Source organism: Anoplopoma fimbria, chromosome 21, assembly GCF_027596085.1.
Source record: "Anoplopoma fimbria isolate UVic2021 breed Golden Eagle Sablefish chromosome 21, Afim_UVic_2022, whole genome shotgun sequence".
NCBI lineage: Eukaryota > Metazoa > Chordata > Actinopteri > Perciformes > Anoplopomatidae > Anoplopoma > Anoplopoma fimbria.
Genome location: NC_072469.1, coordinates 7,198,601 through 7,222,980, shown reverse-complemented (window position 1 = coordinate 7,222,980; position 24,380 = coordinate 7,198,601). Strand labels below are relative to the sequence as shown.

The 24,380-nt window shown below is 39.1% G+C and overlaps 2 protein-coding genes across 2 annotated transcripts in view; one reads left to right on the top strand and one right to left on the bottom strand.

Moving 5' to 3' along the window:
- Window positions 1-6,274: 6,274 nt before the first annotated feature.
- Window positions 6,275-14,553, bottom strand: mettl4 (methyltransferase 4, N6-adenosine). The gene is given in 9 exon segments (XM_054622599.1): window positions 6,275-7,024; window positions 10,500-10,591; window positions 10,680-10,786; window positions 10,882-10,913; window positions 10,916-11,055; window positions 11,619-11,688; window positions 11,929-12,289; window positions 12,472-12,537; window positions 14,147-14,553. Coding segments are annotated over 9 exon segments (1,503 nt in total). The 5' UTR covers window positions 14,519-14,553; the 3' UTR covers window positions 6,275-6,761.
- smchd1 (structural maintenance of chromosomes flexible hinge domain containing 1) overlaps window positions 14,538-24,380 on the top strand; it is a 22,802-nt gene continuing 12,959 nt past the window's right edge. The window contains exons 1-18 of the mRNA XM_054622598.1: window positions 14,538-14,708; window positions 15,984-16,059; window positions 16,363-16,521; window positions 16,606-16,688; window positions 16,803-16,936; window positions 17,071-17,185; window positions 17,574-17,693; window positions 18,132-18,298; window positions 18,400-18,493; window positions 18,614-18,827; window positions 18,925-19,042; window positions 20,251-20,431; window positions 20,925-21,119; window positions 21,211-21,324; window positions 21,566-21,672; window positions 22,254-22,336; window positions 22,447-22,560; window positions 23,885-23,959. Of these exons, the coding sequence (XP_054478573.1) occupies window positions 14,577-14,708; window positions 15,984-16,059; window positions 16,363-16,521; window positions 16,606-16,688; window positions 16,803-16,936; window positions 17,071-17,185; window positions 17,574-17,693; window positions 18,132-18,298; window positions 18,400-18,493; window positions 18,614-18,827; window positions 18,925-19,042; window positions 20,251-20,431; window positions 20,925-21,119; window positions 21,211-21,324; window positions 21,566-21,672; window positions 22,254-22,336; window positions 22,447-22,560; window positions 23,885-23,959 (2,281 nt within the window). The 5' untranslated portion in view covers window positions 14,538-14,576. The remainder of the gene's footprint in view (window positions 14,709-15,983; window positions 16,060-16,362; window positions 16,522-16,605; window positions 16,689-16,802; window positions 16,937-17,070; window positions 17,186-17,573; window positions 17,694-18,131; window positions 18,299-18,399; window positions 18,494-18,613; window positions 18,828-18,924; window positions 19,043-20,250; window positions 20,432-20,924; window positions 21,120-21,210; window positions 21,325-21,565; window positions 21,673-22,253; window positions 22,337-22,446; window positions 22,561-23,884; window positions 23,960-24,380) is intronic.

Below are 24,380 nucleotides of genomic sequence, written 5' to 3'. Positions count from 1 at the left end.
CACGTTACTCTCAATCAGTGGAGTAAACCACATGATTCTAAAAACCTACAGTGTATGTTTTACCCAACTCCTTCTCTTAAAGTACGTCCTCATTGTTTAACCACATCATTATTTCAACTTGCCGATCACACTTCTGCAGTCTGTATTAAACAGTAGCCTTTGGCATTTTATTAATTTGCATAGATTCATTTTCCTCCCACGGAATTAAAAACGTCTTTTTTGGTTTACTCCTCTCACAGTGGAGCACCCTGCGGCCGTCCATTCATTGTGATGCAACATGACCCGTCGCTGACGCAGAAGTAATATTTATCAAAAGCTTCCTGAGCAAATATAATTAAGTGTCTCCTATGGAAAGTGAGCCAAAGAGAGGAATTTACTGCAGAAGAAGGTTTTTCCGTTTTGTTAGTTGCCCATTCACAAATTTATCCACGACTTCTTGCTCGTGCTGAACTACTCCTTGTATGTTCATAAATGGAAAAAAAACAGCAACAGCAAGCCGAGTAAGAACAGACAGGAAAAGAGAGCTGTCACGAATCTTTCTGTTTAACAAAGCCAGACCATTTGTAAATGTAGCGCAGAGTGATTTCCACCCCGCTGCCATCCACCTGTCAGCCATATTGACACCTAAGCTGCTAACATCGCTCCATTTATCTCATTCAGTGACTATTTTGGACTGGCTGCTCCTGTTTGGATGTTCAAACAGTCCTTTTTCTTTCTCTCTGACACCTTTTCATTGACTCACTGACACATGCTGCTTGCTGACAGACAGATCTGTACATGAGAGCCATGAGGTAGCCGGTGAATGAATATGGATGGAGCCGTCCATCTGTCCATCTGCCATTAGGCCTCGCTGACTTTGAATGCTGACAGCGAGAACGCTGAAAAGAATCTGAAAATGAGCTTGATGTGAACGGGTCTCTAATATTTTTTCTTGAAGCCCAGGGGAAAAGCAGGCAAGGACTAGATTCAATCGCATTTATATTCCTTATAAAGCCGCGCAGGGAGGTGCAACATTTTAAATATTCGCTTTAAGCTTCCTGTCAATATGTGGAGAACGACTGTCAAAATTAACAGACAAAGAGAAGGAAGGAAGCCATGTTCAACACAGGAATATAGACATTTATATACTTCTCTGGAGCTGAAGCCCATCCCAGCATGCAGGAAAATACCCTGGACCAGTTAAAAGCCAAAATACAATGCTAACTTTCAAACAGGTTGGCGATTAGGAGTCTTCATCCACCTCACATGCATGTCTTTGGATGTGTGTCGAGAGGGGAGCAGCATGAAGCTGAAGCCCAAACATTGACAGGGAGGACTAATTAACGCAAATCAAAATACAACTGAAGCCCCAAGATGTAAATAAAACATTACAATGCAGCACCAGTTATTCAGTGGAACAAAATGACAGAAAATCAAACTACTGGAGAAGATGTGTGTGTGTTTATGGTTCTATCTGACACAATGTGTGTGTGTTTCACTGTTTCGAAGCTTGTTAGCTTTCGGCTATCAGTGGGGAATTCCTATTTGTCATTAGCACTGACATCCCCTGTTAACTCCCTTTTGATCGTCACCAACTCTTTAGCAGGTCGATGCTCTAATATGTTATCCAGCTAGTCTCTAACTGTGTTTGTCTGCTGATTGGTGCTGGATAGGAATTATACAGTGGGTTGAGGTTAAAACAGCTGCCTGCTGCAACTGGAAATGACACAGATGAGAGACTTGGCATTGAACCAAAAGATTGGGTCGTACAAAACAGCAAAATTGCAACAAATCCTCAGAATTAAATGACAGAAATCAGTTTGTTTGTCAATGAAATGAGCCTCAAGCAGTCGCCATGACGCCAGATCAACATATTTAAAAGTTAGAGAGACTTGTCAACAGAACTCACATAATTGAATATTAGCAAACGATACAAACGTTAGATATATCATTTGGTAAACATTTAAGCCCTTTCCCTCTTGAATTTGATGCTTAACTTAAAATGTAAACTTTGATGATGTTCCCATTGTGTTACACATTAGTCCAGCTGGCTTTTCATCACTGATTCAGGGTAAAAGTGTGAGATCTGCGAGCCGCAGTACGTGGTCTTGTAAAATTAAGAGCTCGTGTCTCGATTTAGCGCCGAAACATGCTCATCTCTCTTTCTCCTCGCTTCATATGTATATTTAATGACAGCCTGATATATCTTGTCCCTTGGGTGACTTTGAAACATTTCATAAAGTACATGACGCTGTGTTAAATCAGATTATGTTACCAGCGTCTACATCCTCATGAATACATTTAAGATATTCTGCAGAGCATTTGCTTTCATTCCTCTCATCTCAAATTTGGAGGTAAATGAATCCTTTGAAGAGATGAAATTATCAGTTGAATGTGTATCAGAGGGAAAAATCTAAGCACATGGGGTCTGTATAAGAACTGTGAGAGAGAAAAAATCACTATTATTAAATAATATTAGGATATCTGCTGATGAATAATAAAGTCTGAGTTAGGGAGCAAGACGTGTCTGTGATATTGTGTTTTTAACAAAAAGAAAGTTTGAAGAAATCAGAACTCTAGTTTCTTTTAATCTTTACTTATTTTGTTGGACTTTCTACCTTGTAGAAAGGAAAAATAAGATACCACTCAGTTAGGAATATTGGTGTTTCTTTTTACCACAAACATCATACTAGAGCTGCAACCACAAACATCAGAGTTGATCCTAATAAATGTACACCCTGGGAATCGTTTCTACGTCTGCACACTCAACTTAAGATTTCACATTCTCTCTGATGGTGCTGACTGACTAAACTACTAAGTGTCCGTTCATTGTGGTTGTTGAAAAGCTGCGTACGTCTGGCAAAGGCAGCGCAGCGGACAGGGCCGAGGGATCGAAACAGACGAGGAGAAGCAGCACCTCTTAGGAAATAATTATCTCTCTCATCCCCCCGCGGCCTCCTGTGGGAGATCTAGCAGTGATGGCTGCCAGTTTGCTGCACGGCTGTCTGAAAACCAAAGGCTTCGCTTTTCCCTCTGTGAGCAGAGTTGTTGACAAAGCGTCCGACTATTTACTGCAACATTTCTCTCTTCAACTCTCTCATTCATGGGAAATATGTCTGCCTCTTGTGATGGCTTTCACGCTGGAGGGACAAAATCAGTCACTTAAGTACAACAAGCAGAGTGTCTGATCTGATCAAAGCAACAAGATATGACACATTCCTTCTCTCAGTCATCTTGAAACAAAACTTACATCTTTTTCTTACTACCCAAACGTAAAATGAGAGCAAGTCATAAAATTTAAAGGGACATGTAAGATGTAACCAATCTTACATGTCAAAGTCAATTACTAGCCTTCTACTCAGCCTGTAAGGGAAAGCAAGTAGATGTATTCAAACGCTGCACTTATACAACTATACTGATTCTCCATGTTTGTTTAGTTTAGTTTATCTATCCTTTGAATAAATGTGCTTATTTATTACTTTTACACTTGTCTTTTCTCCCATTTATATGACAGCCTTTGAGCAGGGTTGTAACAGACTTTATATTTATAGTCCACGACATTTCAGAAGGAAATATTGCACTTTTTACTCCACTACATGTATTCGACAGATAGTTATTTTTTATACTACGATGAAGAAGCGAACATTAGAGAAAAGTCCAAAAACAGCTGAATACAAATGTGTATTTTTTATTCTTTCCTTCATCATTATTAATCTCATAACCCTGCAGGTTTATCAACTATTTATAGAAATTGATTTCATTGTCTGTCTTGATTACAGGCCTTCAGCCTTCAAGACGGATCTGATGATGTTCTTAGAACTGACTCAAGATCAGATTCTATCTGTCAACATCTCCTTGAACATACGGGGAGTACAAGTCCATACAAGTTACCGGCTGGTTTGACAGCAGGAATAAAATAAAAATAAAATGAAATCTCAACTGTGCCCCAACGTGCTGAAACAAGCAAACATCCCAATGGTTGATGTGATCCCCGATGAATAGGACTAAACCTCACACTTCTGCAGTTTTTAATTGTACAATAGTAAGCATCATTGGTGTGGGAAACATTGGTGCCACGTGATTTTTAAAATTAAGAGCAATGTCATGATGGTTTAATTTGAGGTTAGGAGAATTCTTACAGCACATTAGGTGGAACTGTAATAGCTTTGAAAGAAAGTTTCTTAGTCCTCCATCTCGTCACCACAAAGTGAAACAGCAAACTGTTGCTCAGCTGATTGACAATTCGAGGTCAAGACCCTTTGCTGCTGGTTGACAGTGAAGTCAAATAGGAGAGCTGTGATTTAAACACAAAACTCACACAAAGGAGGGGGGAGATGGAGGAAGAAGGCACGACTAGGTCTTCACTGTGGTGCTTCATCTTGATTCTGACAGGACACTCTCCATCCAGTGGCGCCTTTTCGAAGAGAGATGATGACCGCGGTGACATCACTCTGTAGCGTATTGCAGGCTTTTACAGCGTGAGTGCGTACTCAGAGAGTAAAAACAAGCCATCGATGAGAAGGGAGAGGAAATCGTTGGATATCTGGGACAGTGACACTGTGATACGGTAGAGTTCAGGTAGACTCTGTAATGATTGCATTTCAGTTAATATCTGAGAAGTTCATGCATGAGGAAATCAGCCATACAGACTTCTCCACAGCATGTGGCAACTGTAATCGTAATGCCAAGTGTTAAGCGTGTGAGCCTCGGTAAATAGGTTTTGAAAGAGCAGAATGTGGAAAGTCGTCAATGAAAGGCCAATGGGAGCAAAGTGCACCACGCAGGCAGCTTAGTATGCGTCAAACGCCCGAGTTACATATGGCGTGTTTCATAAAGGGACTGTTTCTGAGAAATATTCAAGGATGAGTGATGACTTTCCTTGATTTGCCTTTGGTTTCCGTGGAAACACAGACAATAACGAGATATCCTTGACGACCTGATTGGAACTGTTGAGTACCTCTCCACCTCCGTCTCGCAAAAGACATTTCATTACGACTTTTGAATCCTTTTGAACAGTTATGTTGTTTTCTCAATTGTTATTGTAGTAACCTTAAACCATACATATGTTTATTGTGCAACTAGGAAAATTGAAAGGCTGAAAGAGCGTTATGTCCTTTGTTGCACTTTGTGACACACAACAACTGAATGGAGTGATTAATTGCTTAGATAATAACATAGTTCATAATCACATCAGTAAAGTTTTATACGTAATCAATCTTCTAACACGTTTTGAAACCTAAGACCTTCAGGTTTAGGTGAGATCCTATTTCATATTCTACATGGAGCCACAACAGTGACGTTAAACTTTGGTAAAAAAAAAAGAAAAAAAAAAGTAAGTGGACCTTTTGAGATATATGAGGTTTTTGGGCCATGAATAAAACCATATTTACTTACAATGGAAACTTAACAGGGTACCTTTAATGTAGTACGACACAATAGAGAGTATGTTAGGTTTTAGCAGACTGCAACCGAGTCTGAAAGGTAAATCCTTAAAGTGCCTTAAACTTGCATTTTCTCCAGCAGCCATCGGGGTTGCAAAAAGAAGTCTGATTGTATAGAAGTCTATGAGAAAATGACTCTACTTCTTACTTGATTTATTTCCTCAGTAAACATTGTTAACATAAGTTTTTGGTCTTAATCAATAATTTTAAGTCTTCTTCAATACAGCATGATGATCATTTAGAAAATGATGTTCCCATTTAGCGTAAAATAGACAACAAAGCACGGTGTGCTTTAGGACGTGGCTATCTTATATTTTTGTCACCTAAAATTGTCTTGTCGGTTTTACTTTGCTCCACCCACTCATTTTGCTTCTGGTTGCAAATAAACAAGATGGCGACGGCCGAATTGCCAAACTTGAGGCTTCGAAATTACAGTCCACAAACCAGTCCATTTCTTATAAACAGTGTTTGGGCTGTAAAGAAAAAAACTTTGATTTCAGATGAGAAATCGATGTATAGACTGGTGTGTTGGTGTGTGTGTGTGTGTGTGTGTGTTGGATAGACGGAGAGAGCATGACAAGCTAATGTGTAAACGACCCTGCTGGAGTCACACTCTGGCTTCATTAGCTGTGATGTGTACTGTGCTGCGGTAGTCGTAACTCATTCTCATCTGCTTTTAAGACAGCACCACCACACCACCTCTCCTCTCCGGAGACCACAGACTCATTAGAGGCTCCACCCGATGGGAAAACGTAGGTTAATGGCTCTGCTGACGTTTAGACGTGTCACACAGGGAGAGTATGTCTTTCAGTGGAAACAAGGAAAGTTCGTGGACACGTTATGTAACTGGGCGTCCTTGATGTGATGCAGCAGCATGGTGTGAAAACTTTATTTACAAAAGTTCTGTAAAAGGACAGCTTCAAGCAAACGCATTCAATATGAAACTGTTTCTTTCATTAGGAACGGGAAACATTTTGAAATTCAGTTCAAAAGAGCATAAAATGAGTTAAAAATAGAAATACTTTGATCATCCTTAAGACACATATTGCGCCAAAAGATTACTCAAAAAAAAAATAAACTCAGAGTGTTTATCTGTATGCAGTGTGGGACGTTAAAAACATAGCTGCACAGAAATGCACTTTCATCTCTCCAAATGCATCATCAGCCTTGTGATTCACTACCTTAAAAATGTACCCAGACCCCCCACCCTCCTTTGAAAATCAAAGGTCCCACAGGCACGAGATGGCAGATCAAAAGGAACTTGTATAGAAGTGTTCTGGCATTGAATCCTAATTGAAAACACACAGAAATACTGATGTGACAGGTGCTAATGGTCTTTCATTAGTCCACAGTGGTGGAACAGCGACGAGGAGGAGGAGATGATGATGATTCTCCAGGTGAGCTTAACACCGGTGTGACTGTGGGTTTGTCTGCGGCGTCGCCTTCAGGGACCTCTGCTCCATCGTCTGTAGGGGTCATGGTGAAATAGCTCGTGTGCTGAAATTTGAGCACTTCGTTGCCCCAGCTGGTCCATCCAGGTTGAAGACTTCGGGCAAACAGCTCCAAGCACTCGGCTTCAGCTCCGACGTGGGGCTTCAACACCTCTACAGAAAGACAGAGAGGAGGAAGAGGAATGATTGACTGGTTCAACCCTCTCTGGGGTGAAAAATAAAGCTCTCATTGACCTTCAGTTCCTCTCCCTCTCTGTGCATTGTGTCTGTGCCCTGATGTTAGAATGTAAATGATGTGCAAACTGCAGACTAAACATGGCGACAGTGAATTTCACCTAGACACCTGATAAACAACCAATTCTTACTGCCTTGGGTTTGCTGTTTTAAGGCTAAAAAAAAGCAGGGTTTTACTGCCCTCTCTGGTTAAAGCCTACTAATGCTGATCTTAAAACGAGCTTTTGACTCAAGGGCACTTTTTTTCATGAAATGCATACTTTGTGTGTATCTGGAGGATTAAAAGGATACATGCTGAACAATTCCTGGCCCCGAACACACACCAACAAATTATTTAAAAACTTCAAATGACTCGACAATTAGTTGACATTGCAGCTTTTTTTCTGGCTTCCTGGTGCAGTGGCCCTGAAACACAAAACATTCAGGTCCCCAAGATGACTTGCTTCCATTTCTAATGGTGGCACTTTGCTTGTTACTCTGTAATAGGCAGAGGACAGCACTGGCAACCGCCCAGCTCCTTCACAGCACAGCACACATTTTGCAATGTGCTAGTGACCTTGAGTCTACAAGAGATGATATTCCGGGAGCGGTACACCTGACAGATACGTTTCACTTCCTCTGGCCCCGGTGCTATTCTGTCTGCTCTTGTGCATGCTCAAACCACCCTGACACTCGCCTCAGCCAACACTCAGGGAGTTAATGAGCCCAAAAGCCTGATCCCCAAAAACCGATCCAACCTGCACAATGTGGAGTCCTGCCTCCCGGTTTCTCTTCCTCTGCACGTCAGTGAGACAGAGTCACGGAGAAGAAAAGGCCAAACATGCAGCTCTCCGACTAATTCAACCTCAAACGGTGACTCAGCTCTCAAAGTTGAACTGAGAATAAAAAGGTCCAATTATCATCTTTACTCTGAAATTGGACAATGTGTTATGAAACTTCTGCCGGGAGAGGCTTGAAGCAAAGAAAGGCATTTCTTAGCTACTCTCTGGACAAGTAACATATTCATTCTTAGATATTCTGCCTTACTTGGTTGGATGAAGTAGAGGATGCCATTGATTTTAATGTTTGTTCTTTTAAATGTCATTCCTTTCCCTCTTTTTAATAGGTTTCAATCAATATAATCAATGACTTTGATTTTCAGCACACATGTGGAGTCCCACAGGATATTGTTTTTGGCTCCATCTGAATTTTGATGCTAATGCATTTAGCGTTATCCGCCTGAGTCTATCTAAGCCTTTAAAGCTGCTCTAATTTATATTTTTTACATGAATAAATGATGAATAGTGTGAAAGGAGTCACTATTGTCGATATTTACCACCAAACTCTGCAGTTTCCCTTCAGCTCTTCTGAGCATTGGAGTGTCTTTAAATCTATTGTTTTATTTTCATCAGTGTCATATCTCGACGTTTTGAATGAAAAAAAACTCTGTACACTACCTGCTCAGCAGCATGCGTCAGATAGTCAAAAGTTAGCAACTAACTGGTGAACATAGTGAAGCGTTTAGCTGCTAAAGGGCCCGGTATTTACCTCAGGAGTTGGTGGAGACCAAAAACAGAGCAAACAGCTGTTCACTCAGATTTCAACCATCTGAAATACTACAGTGTCACAGTCTCGTAAGAGCTAAAAAACACAAAAGGTAATTGGACTTTTAACATCAGGGTTGACAAGTCTTGGAACAACAAGCTTGATATTAATCTTGATATGAATCTAATACACAAAATGGACAGCGTGCTTTAGGAATATTAGGAACAGATATTCAACCACAAATTATAATGGCGAGTTGGGAAGGGACTTTTTTTTACAATATCTAAAGTTGTAGGGAGCCCTAATTTAATAAAAAAAACACGTCTCATCTTTCAGAGAAGTGCAAACCCTTTTTTTTTTATGCAGCTTGACCATCTGGCAAGGTTGTGTTGTATCTGTAATGGTGTCCCATGTCTCTCCATAGCAACCAAAAGTGTCCATGATGGGAGCCCCATCTGAGAGGGGAGGAGAAGTGGGTCAGGGTTTCTCAACACTGCAGACTTGAGGGTTTATGGCTTCACACCATTGATGCTGCCCACTGGCTCTTACAGATCTGACACTCTCGACAAAGTGCAGCAGAATAACAGGGATGGAAGCTTGAGATGAAAGTAAAACGGCTCAGGTTATTAATGCCAAAGGTCTTGGGATATATTTGAAATGTCTAACTTCTGGCAGTTGCATAATATATTGCAGGAGAGAACAAAAGAAAAAGAAATCCACCTTTCATTCTCGGAGGTGTTGAATTATCTTGTCAAATAGTTAAATAAATAAACGGTTCTGCTTCTATTGGCAGCTTTGCAAGAGTTGGGTCAAGCCCTTTTGATATTTCATGACACACCGCAATTTGAAATTATTACACTCACAGATTTGAGCCACACCCACTGTCTCTCGCCTCTAACTGGAGTTGAAACAGATGCAACTGAGCCACACCACAGTTACAGATGCTGCTCATTATGTCATTTTAATAGTAGTATTTTTTCGTGCTTATTAGTCTAATTAAGGTGCCTGCATTTCATACTATAAAAATACCTCTACAACAGCAACTAAGGCAGCCGGAATAAACAAACCAGTTCTGATTAAACCTGCAGAGAGGCTTGGCCATGAACACAATCTGTATCCTAATCCACATAAACTCTTTGGTATCACAGCTCCACAACGCCGCCATTATGATCTAGATCAGTGTTTGGTTTTTTTTTTTTAAATGTCCAGCCGCTTTTCTCTGCTGCTGAAAGAGCGCCGGCAAACACTGGCTGTGTTTTGCTCTCCATACTGCACAATAAATCGCATTCCCCTGAGAGGGAGGGACATGACGTCAAGCCTCTCTTATTCATCGGCCCTTCATATTCATTGTCAAGGTTTTACATCGATTCTAAGTAGCGGAGGCCATGTTGGAAGTCAAGTCCTGCAACACCACAAACACCAGTGCAGATGGGACAAATTTGATTAAATCGGAGCAGCAGAAGTACCCACTCTGACAAAGCAAACCTGTCATGGGTTGAGGATTCCTCCTGTTCTTATGCAACACTGCATGTTCTGTTTGAAAAGTTTTTTTCTCCTCGGGTTAACCATTTAAAAAGTATGACATTTCTACTTGCATAACTTAAAATAAAATGATAATCATTTATTACTTTAGGGTTTCCATTTCTCATTAAAAACGCACTGCAGTGATCATTTCGCGTGTAGTAACTGTTGTTGTTGGCTGACATGGAATAAAAATCTAAATGGTGCATATTAAATACCAGCGTACCTTTAGTACGATGTTGGACTTATCACCGAGGCTGTAAAGCGAGATAACAATCTCTGATGTTGCAGCATTGCCCTCTGGTGGCAAGGAAAAACACAACAGTACTTTTTATGTTCTGCAATTTACCTGAGAGTGAAGGCTTCTGGGAGTGGAGAGCTGATGGGACGCTGACAATCAAACGCTGGTCCTCCACGGGAACCTCTGATGTCCCTGAAGAGCTGAAAGTGGTTGAACAAATGTATTCCATTTAATTGTTATGGCATAAACAGTATGAAAAGTGACACAGAGAAGTCAAAGATTTCGCACCTTGTGGCGTTATCTGCAGTGGAGCGATATCGGCCCAGCACCAGCACTTCATATGGCTTCTTATGATGTGAATCTAGTGGAAACACAAACTCTCCAGATGTGGTCACCTGAGGAAAAAAAGAAGAAGAGTAAAACATCTGGAATAACTCCAGTAAGTCAGATGATCATGATTGAGAGCTGTATCTATTCGAAGTTTTTGTACCTTGACCCAGAACCATTCGGCCACAACTTCTACCCCCAGTGTGGATACAGCTCATCACGGACAAAACGCAGGTGGCTGGGCCGGTTCGTGACCCAGGTGACCACTAAACAGTTGGGGGATGCCAGTTTTGGTATAGGGAGCCGTTTCAGCTGGGTCGAGGGCAAGGAACTGTACCTTTATTGAGAGAATAGATTTAAATGTTATGAGTTGTAAATTCAACATGATATCTTTTCTCTCATTCTTAAAAACTACAAATAAGTCCAGATAATTACATTATTGAACTACTTTAATGATTGCTTTTTGCACAAATGTATTTCTACGTGTTGTGTATGGTCTACGGCAGTGGATCCCAATTATTATTATCACCCTGGTAATTAAAAGAGATAAGAAAGAAAAATAAATCTGTTACAATTATTTTTTTTTAATTTCTAGCCATGCTCCCAATATATATATATATATATATATATATATATATATATATATATATATATATATATATATATATATTTTTAACAGATTTTTTAACTTAACTACATTTTTGCACTAATAAATTTGGTTCAGATATTAATGTTTACCTCAGGATGAATTGTAATATAAGTCTGTTGATCCCTTTACTTTAACAACCTCACAGGGCTTCTACCATGGCTGTAGACTCTTAGTTTAATCATTTTATTATATGTATATATATATATATATATATATATATATATATACAAACACACACACACCCAAGTTACCTGCGACTCCTTTTCACAGACTTGTTTTCCCACGGTGGGTCCATAACTATTAAGTCAAATCTTTTTCCATCTGTGTGAAGAATAAGCAGCTTTAGTAAACAATGTCAGACTGGGCAGAAAACTAGTATACTCTCTCCTGAGAAACACACTGAGTCATGCTAGAATTATTTACAGTGATATAGAAAAGATAAGTAGAAAAGAAGTCATCACAAATTGTGCAGTGACAACAACTTTGAGAAATGTTGTTAAATCGGCTCCAGATGGCCTGGAAAACCTTGACACATTCCTCAGTTCCCAACATTGTACTCACAGTGGACTAGGGGTTGTATTCTTGTGAAATCAGACAGCAGGAAGGCAGTGTGTGGTGGTATTACATATTCCTCTCCCATCAGTGTGACCGCCGTAGCCCAGTCCTCCCTGTTCTCTGTTACCCGAGAGAACAAGTCAACATGTGACGCAGAGCCATCTTCAGCAACAAGTAGCTGCACGCACTCCTCCTGCTCCTCCTCGTCCACTAGAGGAAGCTCTTTGGCCATTTCACAAAGAGCAGCGAGGCTGCACTCCTGAGAGGGAAGAGGCTCTTTCACTGCGTCTGGCACGCCGTTTAGATATCCGAGAGGTCGGGCAGAATCCACCAAGGACTTGGTTCCCTCAAGGACAACGGACCTGATCTGCATTAACACACAGTATAATATTATACATAATCATTTAGGAGAAGGAGAATTAGGAAATGTGCAATGATCATCATTGGTGGGATGCTATTAAGTACATTTACTTAAGTACTGTACTTAAAGATATTAAACTTCTACTCCGGCACAAAACTCTTTCGGAAGATAAATGAGATTCAACCTACCTTCTCATGGAAGGCCTGAGAATCAATCTCCCCCTGGTTGAGTTCACTGTGTTTTCGTTTCCTTTTCTGGAAGTCAAATTGATATTAAATCATTAAATCGTTTTTGTTTCACAGATAGTAGATATTCATTCATGGATTTTTTTTGCTTAGAGAATTTCCAATTAACAAATAATTTCATTACAAATAGTTTAAAATAGAAATAGAAATGATAAATCTTCCTTAATAAAAGTTTTTGTTGTTGTTGTTGAAATATATGTATTGTGGTATTATGAGAGGTTAAATTAAGATGGGATGGAAAAATAATAATATCTGAAGGAATAAGGACAGCACTAGTTTAGCTTTGTTTACGCGTTTGTTTAGGGAATCTAAACATTAGTGCTGCATTACATAAATGTAATGTTACTCCACATGTCATTACACAGTGTGGTGTGAGTGAATGCAGTTTGAGGACCAGCAGCTGTTGCTGTAAAGTCATTTTTGTGAGTGTAGTATATAATTTGATATCAAAGGATGAAGGAAGATGTCCAGGTCCGTTGATGCAGTTTCAACAATTTCTTCATTAAATCAATGCATCTGAAGTCATTCTGCTCAGAATGGAGCCCATACAGAGATTCAGCACGGACTGAGGCCCTCAGCCTTCAGTCTGAACTTGTATCTGTGCTGTGCATCCCTTCAATGTGCGCAAAGGCAAAACACATGTTGAGCAGTACATACATCATTCAGACACCTCGAAACATACACTTTTTGGAATACGTTCCTGAGATCCTAGTATCCTCCATCTGTGTAAACACCACAATGAACAAGGCTGTCATGCCATATGTTGGTCATGAGGTCATTATTAGGGCAGCTCCTAAGAACCCAGGCTCTTAACATCACACAGCATGCAACAACTTCATGGCCTCATTACAGCAAGGGATAGCAGAATATGATAGAATACACTACAACAGCACTAGTTTAGCTTTGTTTAGGGAATCTAAACAACATTAGTGCTGCATTACACAAATGACATGTTATCCACATGTTATTACAGTTTGGTGTGAGTGAATAGTTTGGTGTGAGTGAATACAGTCTGGTGTGAGTGAATAGTCTGGTGTGAGTGAATAGTTTGGTGTGAGTGAATAGTTTGGTGTGAGTGAATAGTCTGGTGTGAGTGAATAGTTTGGTGTGTGAGTGAATAGTCTGGTGTGAGTGAATAGTTTGGTGTGAGTGAATAGTTTGGTGTGAGTGAATAGTCTGGTGTGAGTGAATAGTTTGGTGTGAGTGAATAGTCTGGTGTGAGTGAATAGTTTGGTGTGAGTGAATACAGTTTGGTGTGAGTGAATAGTTTGGTGAATAGTTTGGTGTGAATGAATACAGTTTAGTGTGAGTGAATAGTCTGGTGTGTGAGTGAATAGTGAGTGAATACAGTCTGGTGTGAGTGAATACAGTCTGGTGTGAGTGAATAGTCTGGTGTGAGTGAATAGTTTGGTGTGAGTGAATAGTCTGGTGTGAGTGAATACAGTTTGGTGTGAGTGAATAGTTTGGTGTGTGAGTGAATAGTCTGGTGTGAGTGAATAGTTTAGTTTAGTGTGAGTGAATAGTCTGGTGTGAGTGAATACAGTCTGGTGTGAGTGAATACAGTTGTAGGACCAGCAGTTGTCGCTGTTAAGTCATCTGTGTGCGCCCCTGCTTTTACCTTTGAAGCTTTGTCTATTTTCTGCAACATATCCGCGTTTCCCACCTCCGCAGCAGCGCCAGCACTCACACTATAATGACTTCCTATAACCTGAAAGCATTGCTTTTTGAAGCTACACTTCATGCGTGACTTCTGATTATTATCTCCCAGTCGGATGCAACAACGACCAATGAATGAGTGCGCGTCCACAACGCAGCCCAGCGCGCTCCGGACTACTACAGACATTGTAGCAAACCCGATTGGTTTCGATTCAGCAGCCCCAAAGTGCTCAAACCAGCTCCATCTACCAGCACATGATGCAGTTTCGTTTCCGCGGAAATGGATGAGGTGTGTCCCTGACGAGCTGCCATAGAAAACGTGTGGACGCATCATTTAAAGGGCCGGAGCCTCTTATCTATGGTTCATACTCGGGGTATACTGCACAGCCTCCATGGAGCGAGGGGGAGCCCGCAGGAGGGTCACTGTCCACGACCGTCGCTCCGAAAAGAAAGAGAAACTCAGGACGCATTGTCTGGACACGACTGGTCTGGACTTCAATGGCTTTCTTGAACTTCTGCAAAGGGTAATGTTGCAACTTGTTTCTAACAAGACACCAGAAACGTTACATTATATAACCAAGTTGATTGCTGCACTTAAGTACAAAGTCCTTCCTGTGTTTGGCCATACATGAAATGTGCATTGCACCTTATATATATATTGAATATTTTTGTCTCTAAACCCATACTAAACTCATTGTTGATATGTTCTGTACAGTACCAGTCAAAAGTTTGGACACATCTTCTCATTCAACTACTTTGAAGAATGTAAAATATAAAACATATTCTGGTTTGTTGAGCATTTGGTTGTTTACCACATAATTCCATATGTGTTCCTTCATAGTTTGGATGTCTTCAATATTAATCTACAATGTAGAAAAAAAGAAAAATAAAGAAAAAACATTGAATGAGAAGGTGTGTCCAACCTTTTGACTGGTACTGTATATATATATATATATATAAATAAATAAAATATATATATATATATATATATATAAAAAATAAAATATTGTATATATATATACAGTACCAGTCAAAAGTTTGGACACACCTTCTCATTCAACTACTTTGAAGAGTCATATTCTGGTTTGTTGAGCATTTGTTTGTTTACCACATAATTCCATATGTGTTCCTTCATAGTTTGGATGTCTTCAATATTAATCTACAATGTAGAAAAAAATAAAAATAAAGAAAAACCATTGAATGAGTAAGGTGTGTCCAAACTTTTGACTGGTACTGTATAATTTAGCCATTTATTTATTTTCAAGTGATATTTGTATTATTTATTGTTATTTTATATACTGCCATATGTTCAGGTTGGGGGAAGGTTCATTTATGTATGTAAATTGTGTTAAATGTATAAAACCAATAAATATACAGTACCAGTCAAAAGTTTGGATACATCTTCTCATTCAACTACTTTGAAGAAGCTAAAATATAAAAACATATTCTGGTTTGTTGAGCATTTGTTTGTTTACCACATAATTCCATATGTGTTCCTTCATAGTTTGGATGTCTTCAATATTAATCTACAATGTAGAGAAAAAAAAATAGAAAGAAAAATAAAGAAAAACCATTGAATGAGTAAGGTGTGTCCAAACTTTTGACTGGTACTGCATATCTTTTAAATGGACTAGTTCAGTGCTCAAGTGCTTTTGATATAGCAGGCAGAATGGAGATGGGTTTATAATGGTTGAAAATGGCTTGCAAAAGTTGCCTCTACATTTTCTGTTTATTGACTAATCAATGAATGTTTCAGCTGTAATAAAGATCCAACTCTCACTTTTGTCATTTTGTTACAGAAATTTGCAATCCATCCACATGAAACATATGTGCTGGCCACAACGGACCGAATAGTCCTGGATTTTGACAAATTCAGTGAGTATATAAATCCTTGTTGGTGCAAAAGTAAACAATATCCTACCATAAATGAAAGCTTAGAAAATCAAGCTATTTATTAAACCTCTATTTAGACAGGGTGTGTGTGGGTGCGACCTTTTTTTAGCACAAATGTTAGCACAGCCGTTAAAACCTGGTTAACCGGTTTGGCTTTCCGAGTTATGTACATATAATAGATATCATCAGAATATAAAGATTTAGATATATTTTTTTCATTTTATAAGCCGGTATTTATAGGACTATACACAAGACAGTTAAAATGGTTGATATTTTTCATTGTAGGGCAGCTCCAGGATGGCAGCACCCTCCACTTGTTGCAGCGGGAGAACCAAGCTCTGGCAGTGGCAACGGATGAGCTCATCAAGTTTGAGCCTCATTATGATACGTTGATCCGGGGGGGCTTGTATGAGTACTACGCCAGCGAGGGCCAGAAATCACTGCGTAAGTTCTTGTATAATGAAAGTAGTATACTTGAAATGGACATTGACATTTGGCTGCATCATAACTTTTTATTGTTTTTCCCAGCATACGCATTCGCTGAGCTGATCGACAACTCCCTTTCGGCCACAGCTAGAAACACGGGAGTGAGGACAATAGAGATACGGATGGTTGGTTATGCATTTGCATATGATTTGATCACCAAATATTTACCTTTTACGCACCGTGCCTTCTGTTTTATCTAAATCTGCCATGGCGTCTGTCCTTCTCTCTCTGATGTCCAGGTGTTTGATGAAACTCTCGGGAAACCTACAGTGATTGTCTTGGATAATGGGTGTGGGATGACCTCTAAGCAGCTCAAGAACTGGGCAGTGTACAGACTCTCTAAGTTCACCAGGGAAGATGTCACAGTTGGAGGGTTCGTGTGCTTTACCTTTTAGCTTCAGTTTAGCCATTATTGTCTAAGGTTTGCTTCTAATGTTTTATCTTTTAGTTTTAAATGCCAAAAATGTGATTATACATCTGTTTTTTTCTTGTTTTTCATCACTACAGTCAGCAAGAGGGGTATGTTCGGCCTAATCCTGTCCGTCGGAGCCTCAACAGTGACATATCCTACTTTGGAGTTGGAGGAAAACAGGCTGTTTTCTACATCGGAGACTCTACCAGGGTATGCCTTCTATGAAGTAGTTAAGAGTGCAAAACTCCCACAAACAGTAACAAAGACTGCCATGAAGAGGAATACTAATGGAGCCCATGTATTCTTCTTTTATCTTTTATGTTTTGGTTTATAAAACTTTTAACTTTAGAAAGTTATCACGGTGACATTTATTTGATCTTCTGTTGTGACAATCCAGAGGTTAACAGTGGAAATTCGGCATTCACATTAAAAAAATCAATCTACCAGGGATGTGCTCTTGCATGTATTTGATTGGCCAACACAACACCTTTTCCGATGATGTCATATTGCCCCTAATATATTCTGCTTCGCCAGGCTGACCTCATTCAAATGAGTTTGCCAAAAATAACCATAAATTGTTTTTTCCTTGTTTTTTTAGATGATTACTAAACCAGTTGGCTCTCCAGATGTTCATGAGCTGCTTCTGTCAAAAGAGGAGTTTGAGAGAAGAGAGAAGGAGAAAAAGGATATTTACAGCGCTTCCATTAAAAACAGGAAGGTAAATCTATGTTCAGATTAAGTAAATGCTCATTTGTAACTTAAAAAACAAAGGGATTTTAATTCACAATTGGGAGTGGGCTTCTTTTGAACACACTTCTTATATACTCATTTTCTACATTCTTGTGAGTTTTCATGCACCAACTTTAATAAGTAATGTATATTTTTCAGCAAGACATTCTGCTCATGTTGAAGACATTCTGCTCAATCAAAACATAACCCGTGTATCTGTGTTCTCTGATATTCTGTGAATAAAAAAAGTGAGATTATTACATGAATAAAGTCGCAGTATTTCCATAATAATTGATCCACCTGTGCTATAGTCGGCTGTGCATTATGTTTTTCAGAATTTCTGACAGACACAACCCCATTTAATGACCGCTGCTCTTCTATTCTCTGTTGTCTGTCCTCTGTATGATGTCTCATCCTCCTCCTGCAGCCCGGTGACTCTTCACATGTGCGTAAAGAGGATGGACGCTGCCTCCGTTCCCTCATCGCTGAGGAATCTGGGAAGGAAAGCTTCACAGCCGTGGTCATCACAGGAGTCTTACCTGAGCATATCGCCTTTTTGAAACAAGATTTTGGTTTGTGGACCAGACAGCTAGCGTGAGTTCATTCACCAACACCATCCGATATGCATGTTTATCTTTGATTCATTTTCATGTAAAAAAAAAAAAAAAAAAAGTGCTGTTTTGTCCATATTTCAGCCACATTTATCACTATTACATTCATGGAGTCAATGGAAAGGAAATGCTTAGCTGCTCTTCAAACTCGGATCATCTACCTAAAATCGAGATTCAGGTGAGGCTGCGGGTCTTAAAAGGTTTCAATTCTTGTCAAGACTGACTTCTACTTCTCTTTCCTGCTAATGTGTTAATGCAGTCCCACCTAATGCTATCACATGACTCCTTTTTTAAACAGATCACTTTGCGCGAGAAGCCTCCCAGAATTCCCCGTGCGCTGAATCTAAGGGAAGTTGACAACGACATGCAGACTCTGTACATAAACACCTCCGTGGACACGTTCGAGTTCAAGGCCGTAACCGAAGACGACGGCACAGTGGAGGGAGTCATTCGGTATCATCCCTTCCTCTATGACAGTGAGACTTACCCCGAAGACCCCGATGCTCTGCAAGGTGTTCTAACTCAAAAATATTGAATATACTTCATTAAAAATATGACAAATTCTTCTTTTTAAACTGCCCATCTCATTTTGCTCCTTTTGTTTATCAGCCTCTGTTGATGATGATGACGATATCGAGTCTGGAGCCCGGCATCAGGCGAGAGGGAAGAAGCCGATATTTGACTGTTTCTGGAATGGACGGCTTATACCTTACACCAAAGTGCATGAGTAAATACTCTAACTGTTTTGTTACACAATTCTTTCCAATTTCAGTTAAAAAGAATAAGAAGTAACTTAATTCCTGTAAAGGTTGTAAAGGTTTATACATTTCGACTACCCTTGATGCAAGAGTTATACAATTGAGATGAACAGCTCAACATTTGGGGTAATACGCTTATTTGCCTTTTAGCCGATAGTCAGAGGACAAAATTGATAAGACTCTTGTGTCACTACAATAAATATGAGCTAGAGCTAGCAGAAGGTTAACTTAGCTTAGCACAAAGACTGGAGGCAGGTAGAACCCGCTAATAATCACAGTGGAGCAACCAGCAGAGACTCTGGGAAGTTGTAAAACCGAAAATCCATGTTTTTTTTACATTTACCTTTTTTGTATGAATTACACAAACAACATATAATGTGTCTATTTGTGAGGTTTAATGGGTGCCGGTAGACAGGTTTGTACCAATGCTAGCCGCGTGGCTTTACAGATAGTGATGTCAATCAGTTAGTTGGTCCACCACTTTGGTCCAGACTAAATATCTCAACAACGTTTTGATAGATTGCTTTGAAATTTTGCACAGATTTTCATAGTTCCCAGACAATGTATCCGAATGACTTTGGTGATCCCCCAACTTTTCCTCTAGCGCCACCATGAGGTTCACATTATTGGTTTTTAGTGAAATATCTCAAATTGATTGAATGGACATTTAGTACATACAGCCATGTTTCCCAGAGGATGAAATATAAGTTTATATAACTTTGGTAATCCCTTAACTTTTCATCATCAAGTCCAAGCTCAATTTGTCCTGTACCTAACTAATGACATCATACCAGGAGCTCTGTTTAATGGTAATTAGAAAACATGGTAAACATCATACCTGCTAAAAATCAGAATGTAAGCATGCTGACCGCTATGCCTAGCTACAGCCTCACAGAACCCCTAGCCTGGCCGTGGACTCCCTAGTCTTGCTCTAGTATTGTTAAAAACTTTGCTCAGCTAGCCTTAACAACTCCCTGCTTATCTATCTATCTATCTATCTATCTATCTATCTATCTATCTATCTATCTATCTATCTATCTATCTATCTATCTATCTATCTATCTATCTATCTATCTATCTATCTATCTATCGGCATGAAAGCAACTCTAACTGAATTTATCAAAGAAACACCCCGGCGGTTGATTTTTCTTTCATTTTTGCCGTCCATTTGTGACAGGTTTGACTGGTGTTCTCCGAATAGAGGAACAAAGGAGCTTGCAGAGTGTTACAGTCGACTTTCAGGAGCGCTTTTCAGTGACGACAAATTCCAGGTCACCACAAACAAGCTGACCTTCATGGACCTGGAGCTAAAGCTAAAGCAGAAGGGCACCTTCTTCACACGCATTGTTAATTCACAGGTGATCTTATAGGAATGCACCTTTTTTTGATGTTTAGAACAAATAACAGCATGCAAGAATTGTCCTTTGTAGAACGCACCTAAATGAGATGTGGATATACAGTATTTTTTTAAGATGGATTAGTGCATCAAAAGTTACATGCTGATTATTTTATTGCTGTTGATGTTGTTGATATTTATTGTTGCAAACGTCGACAGGAAAATAACAGTTCTAGAGTTCCTCTCCTCCCTGATCATACGCAAAAAAACTGAAAACAGGAAATGTTCAGTAACTTATTGTGGTGCGCTATTGAGTCCATAAGTAGGCCTATGTTGTCCTGTCTGGTTGATGGGTAATTAGGCAAATATGACAGATCATCAGTAGAACATCTATCTTTCTATCTCCTAGTGGGCAAAAATCTTAATTTGGATGCAGCTTTGGTCCGTTTGTTTTACTTTGAAAACTAGAAGAACCACCATGTGTTGCTGAACTGTTTAAATGTGTATGTCCACAGAAACAAAGAGGAAACATTCAGAGGGACTTTACAGCGTGGCTGAAAAACTGCCACGAGAAGTGGGACAAGCAAATAAAGTTCTTTGGCTATAAGGAGACCATAACACGGGACGATCTGCCCACTAAGAAAAATTATCCCTGGGCGGTGTTCTCCTCCATCGAATGGGACGGCAAAATATACCAAACAGGCCAACTTGTGAGCATCTTCTTGTTAGTTTTTTTTCTGAGTGGTATATGTTCCGATTGTTCTGTATTTTATACTGATGCCTGCACACTTCTTCATACAGGTGAAGTCTCAGAAAACGGTGCCCATTATTCATGGTCATGTGGTTCGTTTCTTGCTGTACGGAAAACATGACGGCAGTGTCTTTGCCACAGGAGGAGAGGTTGAAGTGGTTCTGGTAAGGAGGGAATTATGGAGTTGTGATCAAAATGTGACTCACATGAGTCTTTTCTTGCATGTCAGTTCTTTCTTTTTATCGTGCAACATTAAACTGCTCACTACAGAAAAATCTCCTCGTGCAAGCTTTTTATGTTGCAGGAAACTTGATGTTGAATCTCTTCTCTTCTAAACCTGGGAATGATGTTAAAGTTTTTATTTTTTTCATGGAGCCTGATATTGATAATTAAACATGTTTCCAGGAACCCAAAGCATTTTACGACAAGATAAAGACCATAGCCATTTCCAAGATTGACAAGACCGCCACTGATGCAGCCATCCAGAACAACATTGACAATGACTTCGCCAAGTAAGCTCTGAAAATGCTCTCATACTCCTAGGATCTAATATGGGTTTTTTACAATGTATTTTTAACGCGAAGAAAGACCACCATATATAGCTTTAAACAGCACAATCCTCTCAATAAGAACGAGTCCTAAAACCCGGAAATGGGTTTGTCTTTAGCTTAGTTGTGATGATGTGAAGTCATGCATTAGTTTGCTTATAACAAAATATCTTAAGCTTTTTATCTCTGGCAGTGCATTTCTGATTTAAAAAAAAAATCAAAAAGTGGTGTTTGTTTGTGAAGATTATCATGCTTAACAAACTGTTTAAGGTTCAAAATGTTTGTCACAGAGCTTATTTTCTGCAATAATCCAAAATCAAATGGAAAAATCTCATTGGCTTTTTGTCGAAGTAACCAGGGCGATGTTGACAAATATATATCATCCCTGCAGCACTCTATATCCCATTTTTTAAATATGATTCAGTGGTAATGAATGTGTTTGAAGTAAATTGTGTTTCCTCCACCTCATCTGCTTGTCCTGACCAGACGTGAGGTAGAAGTCTGAGGCTTCATCTGCTCGAGTTAATTGTATTTTTTTGTGTCAGGCTTCCAGATCTTCTGAAAGTGGATTGGCCAGAAAGTAACCCCTGGCCACTAAATGCTGCTCGTCCAGCTGGGACTCCATTTGGTAAACTGCGCCATTGTTTGCACACCACACCGTTTGACACATACCGGTCATTGGTAATGATGACGACATGGTAATGTTTAAAATAATGTCCTTTTCCCACATCATTTCAGGGCCACTCAAAGTTGAAATTCTTAACAAGAAGGGAGAGTTGTTATCCAAGATGCCAACTGTGGGCCAGGGAGCAGGGAAAAAGCTGAGTGTTGGGCTCAAAGTCATCCTGAACGGTAAGAAAAAATAAAACAGACTCCTCTCAACCGCTGAAAAGTTAAATCAGATGGTTTAATATTTACTTTTTAGAGATGAAAGTGACAGCAGTAAAACAGTAAGATAACTAATTAGAAGAGCTGGGCACAAATTAAACATGATAATTTCAATGGAAGCATATCATGATAAAATCATAAATTATACATCATGATACACAATATTCTTGACTAAATTGATAATAACAAGCACATACCAACTCAGATATCTTAAAAAACTTGTGTTGGCGGTGGGTGAACTTTTATTAACCATATGGTTACTGTGTATGTATGTATGTGTATGTGTATATATATATATATATATATATATATATACACACACAATATGAGTCAAAGGTAAGGATTTGCCGCTATTTTGTTATCTATAACAGTAAACTGAATATTTATATTTATGTTTTTTTTTTTTTTATTACATTCGTTCGTTCGTTTTATCCACGTGTATGGACTGCACATAATTTGTAACCTGCGCTCTCATAATGAGGATTGGTGATTGATTTATATATCTGATTACTTATTCAAATAAACCAGGTTAAATAGAGTTTAACAGAACCCTGATGATTCACACTTGTTTGTAACATTTTTATCTGTTGCCGAGAGCTGTTGCCGATAATGATGATTGATTATTAATTAACCTGTCAATTCATATTCCTCAATCTTGATTAATCATTTGGCCCCTAAATAAGTTAAAAATGCCTTTTACAATTTGAAGAGCTGCAACGATTAGCTGACTTATTGATAAATCGTATCAACAAAAAAATATCGGCATCTATTATGGTAATGGTTTAATGGTAAAAGTAATTTTTCATGCAAACATAGCAGAAAAGGCTTTTTCAACCTCTCCTCTTGTATTAAATGGAATCTTTGGGTTTCGGACTGCCAAAACAAGACATTTAGAAAATTAGACTTTGTGAAACTGGGATGGACATGTTTACATTTCTTCTCACATTTTATAAACAAAATGATTAATCTAGAAAATAATTGGCATGTTAATCAATAATATAAAGAATAGTTAGCTGTAGCCTAATGATTTCAGGAGCTCAAGTTGATGTAGTCAAATGGCTTGTTTTGTTTGTCTAACAGTCTAAAACCTTAAGATATTAAAAGCGTCAAACCCTCACAATTTAAAAGTAGGAACAATAGAAATATTAACTTATTTAATGTTTAGAAAACATTTTTTCTTTAAACTTCATTTTCCCCTTCTTTTTTAATTCTTTGTTGTTCAGCTTCTTGGTTTGTAGCAGCTATTATTTTTCCTCTGAATGTTGGTCTGTTTGTCTTTCTTCTGTAGGTCCTAAAGGAAATGAAACGGTTCTCTCTCTTATGGCCCAACATGGAAAGTGGGGTTTCTGGTTCAACAAAATTGGTACGTTTTTTTTATTGATTATATTTTGTCATTAATTGGGATAACTTTCCATTTTTCCATAATAAGTATCTTCCCATTAAATTGATCACTGTTGCTACCTGACAAAACATGAGAAACCACCATGAGTAACGAGGACCCACAATCCCCGAGATTGAGCAGTGTTCACTCCAAGTTGGTTTATTTGCATCTATACAGTGTACAATCAAACCGGGTTTTCTCGAAAGCCACTAACCTCTCTAAGAAATGTATTCATTATCGTAACTTATGTCCGGGCAGTTGCTGTAATGCTGCATTCCATTTAGCTTGTAAATCAGAATAAGGAACTGGGAATGAGTCATCCAAGATGACTGCGTTTCAGTACACGTCATAAAACTTAATGGAGATTGCTTCATATTCTTAAGCTATTATTGGCATTATCAGT